Below are 4349 nucleotides of genomic sequence, written 5' to 3' on the forward strand. Positions count from 1 at the left end.
GAGGGTAGTAGGGGAGGGACATGTGACCCCCAAAGCTGGAGAGAGCGCCAAGTTGACACTGCTCACGGGGTATTGCTGGCAGGGGAACAGCTCAGGGCCATCGCCAGCCGCTGGTTGCTCAAACCCTTGTGTTTTCTCCCCTCTTCTCCCAGGAAGCGCGCCTACAGCAAGGAGGCGGTGTACAGTGACAAATTACAGCACTACAGCACCGGGCGAGGTGAGCGGGGAAACACCCCTAAACCTGCTCCCAGCACGGGCCCTGCTCCTCCGCCTTCAAACGTGCCCAGCGGGAGGATGGAGAGGACCGCGGGGTGGGAGCGGAGGTGTCCCCAGCTGTGTTGAGGGGTCTCGGGGGGTTGCAGCACTGCAGCATTGTGGGTGGGAAGGGAAGAGCAATGGGTGGATTTGGGGGATGAGGATGGATTTGGGGGGCCGGGGGGGATGTAGGGACAGGGGATGGGGAGAGGATGCTGTGGAGGCTTCCAGAGGAGGAAGGGAAGCAGAGAGGTGGTGTGTGTGGAGGGGGGGAGCTCCTGACCCCCTGCTTCAGGCTCTGCGCGCCCTGGGGTCGGTGCTGGGCTGCTCTTACCGCTGAAGGGACACTGGATTTTGGGAGCGTGGCTGGGGAGTCAAAAAAGGAGTCAGGGCTGGTGGCTGGCATTGCTGCTGTCCCGGCCACGTGGCTGATGCTTGCCCGGCACCCTGCTCCGGGAATGATGAGCAGGCAGCGACTGGGCAGGTTTAACTGGCTTTGGGCTGCTCAGCCCCTTAGCAAACAGCTGGGACAGGCTGGGCTCAAAGGGCCTTGTGCTGAGAAAACTTTGTGGTTGGTGGAGCTGCACACCAGAATTTCATAGAATCATAGACTTGTAGAATCATTAAGGTTGGAAAAGACCTCAAGGATCATCAAGTCCAACCATCAGCCCCACACCACCCAACCCACTAACCCATGTCCCCAAGCACACCATCCACACGATTCTGGAACCCCTCCAGGGATGGTGACTCCACCACTGCCCTGGGCCGGCTGTTCCAATGCCTGAGCACTCTTGCTGTGATGAATTTTTTTCTAATATCCAGCCTAAACCTCCCCTGGCGCAACTTGAGGCTGTTTCTTGCAGTGTTTCTGCATAATGTGTGCTCAGGTGCTCCTCCAGCTCCTGGCAAAGCAGCCAGCAGGCTGTTGGGATCGCTGGATATGCCAATAAAGCAGCAAAGCTGCAGCTTCAGGGGGTGAGGAGTTGCTCCCAGTGCCTGCAGGCTCTGTGCCTCCCCCTCCCCCCGCGGGACGTAAATCCCATCCACACTCTCCTGGAGATCATAGAGTCACAGACTGGTTTGGGTTGGGAGGGACCTTAGAGACCATCCAGTGCCACCCCCCTCATGGGCACGGACACCTTAGCTCAGGTTGCCCAAAGCCTCATCCAGCCTGGCCTTGAACCCCTCCAGGGATGGGGCAGCCACAGCTTCTCTGGGCAACCTGGGCCACTGCCTCACCCCCCGCACAGTGAAAAATTTCTCCCTAAGAGAGATGCCTCTGGGTACATTTTGCTGCCTTGTGGGAAGAAACCGTCCTGGGTCCTGCTGGGGAAAAGGGCTGGCGGCGGGATGCAGGGCTGGGGGAAGGCTGGCAGAGGGGAGCAATGGAGATGGAGCGGTCAGCCTGGCAGAGGAGAACAGGAGGGCTGACGGGGAGGAAAGGGTTTGGAGGCAGGCAGGAGAGCCCTGCCGAGCTGGCAGCAGCACGCTGCATCGCTTGTGACCTTCCCAGCTTCCTACTGAACCCTCCCAGCGTGACAGCGGGGCTGTGGGGGGCCCTAAACCTCCCAGCAAACGATCAACTGTTTTCCAAACATCACTGGGTGGTACTTAACCGTGATGGACCTGTGCTTTTCCTCCCTCTTCTCTTTGTGTTTCTGCACGGTGGGTGGCAGGAGAAGATTTATTCAATGCCTGACGGATAAACCCACACTGGGCTGCAGGTGGACTTTTTTCCCCCTGTTTTCCCCCTGTTTTGAAGCATTCCCCACCCCATGCTTGCTCCTAGCACCCCAAAAAAACTCAGGGTGCTCAAACCAAAAACTCGGGGTTCTAAAACCAGATAGGAAAGTGGGTGTCAGTGTTTAGATTTGAAAGCTGGGTGATGTGAGGATCAGTGCCTGAAAGGCGGGGGGGCTCTCAGACACACAGCAAAACCCTTTCAAGGTTAGCGAGCCTCCAGGCGCTCCCTTATTGCAAACACTGGAGCAAACCAGGTGGGGAATTTGTGGCCAGTGACTAATGTGCTAACGAGAGCATCCTCAGGAACGAGGCACCCCCGCGTTCAGACACGAAAGCTGGGTGATGTGAGGATCAGTGCCTGAAAGGCGGGGGGGCTCTCAGACACACAGCAAAACCCTTTCAAGGTTAGCGAGCCTCCAGGCGCTCCCTTATTGCAAACACTGGAGCAAACCAGGTGGGGAATTTGTGGCCAGTGACTAATGTGCTAACGAGAGCATCCTCAGGAACGAGGCACCCCCGCGTTCAGACACATGGCAATTCCAGCCTCCCCGGAAGGGGTGCCCAGGAGGGGTTTGGAGTGACACGGGCTCCATCGGGGTGTGATTTTCGTGCTTTATCTCTGCTGCTGCTTTAATGGGAGCTTTGAGAAAAGGGGGGATAGGGAAGGTGCCTGGTGAAGCGGTGGCGATTCAGCGGGCAAGGGTTTTCTTCTGTCCCGGTGATGTTAATTCCCAAGGGAAAATGGTGTCGGGGGGGACCTCACACTGAAGTGGGGGTCGCAGCGCAGAGCATCTCAACTTTGGAAGAGTGATAAATAATTTACCATTGTCTGCAGTAGAGATAAATGTCCCGATCTGGTTTCTAGGAGTATTGGGGCGATTTTGAGAGCGCAAAGCTCTCTTTGCAGGCAGGCTCAGCAGCGGTCGCCTGGGATGCTGTGCTCCGGTACCCGGCATTTCTCCCAGCTTTTGCTGCCGTGGCGATGATGAGCGGGTGGCTGAGGCATGCAGGGCTGAGCAATGGCTTCAGGTTCCCCAATCCCCCACGTTCAGTTGGGATGGGGATTGTGGTGACCTGAACCTGGGCTTTACTGAACCCACGGGCAGACCCTGGGGCACATCAGAGGGTGTTTGAAAACAAGCCTGTGCTGACGGTGGGTGGGAAACTTTGGCATTTTGTCTCCTTTATTTCTTCAATATTTTGATCAGTGAGTCAGTCTTGGTTACGATCCTGTAAATCCCTTTGTAATCCTGGCTGGAGCATCAGCTGCTCTTGTAAAAAAATTTATGGGGCAGTTAAAGTGTATGAGACAGAGCTGTAAAGGGATTTATGAACTGGGAGATGCACAGATGGCTTCATTGCAGCCTTCCCTGCCCGCCTCCGAGGTGCAGAGCTTTTGCCCCAAACACCCCTTTTGGGGATGAGGATGCTCCTGTCCGGTCCCTCCCGAGCGCGGTGAGCAGTCCCCCGCCCGGCGGCTGTGTTCCCCAGCAGTGCCCCGCTGCGAGGCTGGCGGCTTGCGTGCCTCCTCCTGAATTACCTCCTGGCAAACTTGCAAAGCAACCGGGAGCCCATTTATATTCCCAGCGCGGAGCCGCGCAGAGGTGATGCCGTGGGCTGTGCGTCAGCTCTAGAACGGCTCCGGGAAGCGCCGGCGTGATGGGAGCACAGCGAGGTCCCTAACGGCGCGATCAAACGCTGGGATTGCCACAAGGGCAGGGTGCCCTGGGGGGAGACCAGGCAGCAATGGCCCTCCTGGTCTCCTCTGGAGAGGACCTTGCTGTGCCATCCCTGGTCCCCTTTTTGGGTGACAAATAGCATGGGAGGCTGGAATGGCCACAGCCCATTCTGGGTCCCCTTTGGGGACCGTGGTACTGAGCCCCGGAGCTGGCAGTGGCTGCACTCTGCCCCCCAGCCCCAGAGCATCCAGACATGATGTCTGCAAACCCTGTTTGGGGGATCTGGGGACATGTTTTGGTTTTCCCCCCGCCCATTTGAAAAGGGCAAGAGCTCATTCATGCATCTCCCTGCGGTGTGGCCAGATCCTGCTGCCGTGCATCACCCCTGTGCAAGGGACCGCACGCTTGTCACGGAGCCCAGCCCTGCTCTGTTTGATGGCTCCGTACAGGCTGAAAATAACCCCTGCCTTCTGTAAATTTAGTAGCCGCCACAAAGCTATCAGAGGCCTTTTTGGGTAAATAAATATTGCTTCACTAACACACGGAGCCTCGTAAAGCCCTCGCCATAAAACCAGCTAATTGTAGTTCAGGTCTGTAACTGCTCCCCATCGCTGGCAGACAGGGAGGGAATGCAGGGGAGTGGGGGGACCAGAGGGGACGATGAGGGTCTGT

General features: G+C 57.4%; 1 protein-coding gene across 1 annotated transcript in view; it reads left to right on the forward strand.

Moving 5' to 3' along the window:
• Positions 1 to 4349, forward strand: part of LOC104471518 (ephrin type-B receptor 1) — a gene marked incomplete at both ends in the record, with an annotated part of 16259 nt that overhangs the window by 7594 nt on the left and 4316 nt on the right. The window contains one exon of the mRNA XM_010086879.1: positions 153 to 222. Coding sequence (XP_010085181.1) covers positions 153 to 222 — 70 coding nt within the window. The remainder of the gene's footprint in view (positions 1 to 152; positions 223 to 4349) is intronic.

Source organism: Pterocles gutturalis, unplaced genomic scaffold (genome assembly GCF_000699245.1).
Source record: "Pterocles gutturalis isolate BGI_N339 unplaced genomic scaffold, ASM69924v1 scaffold28116, whole genome shotgun sequence".
Lineage (NCBI taxonomy): Eukaryota > Metazoa > Chordata > Aves > Pterocliformes > Pteroclidae > Pterocles > Pterocles gutturalis.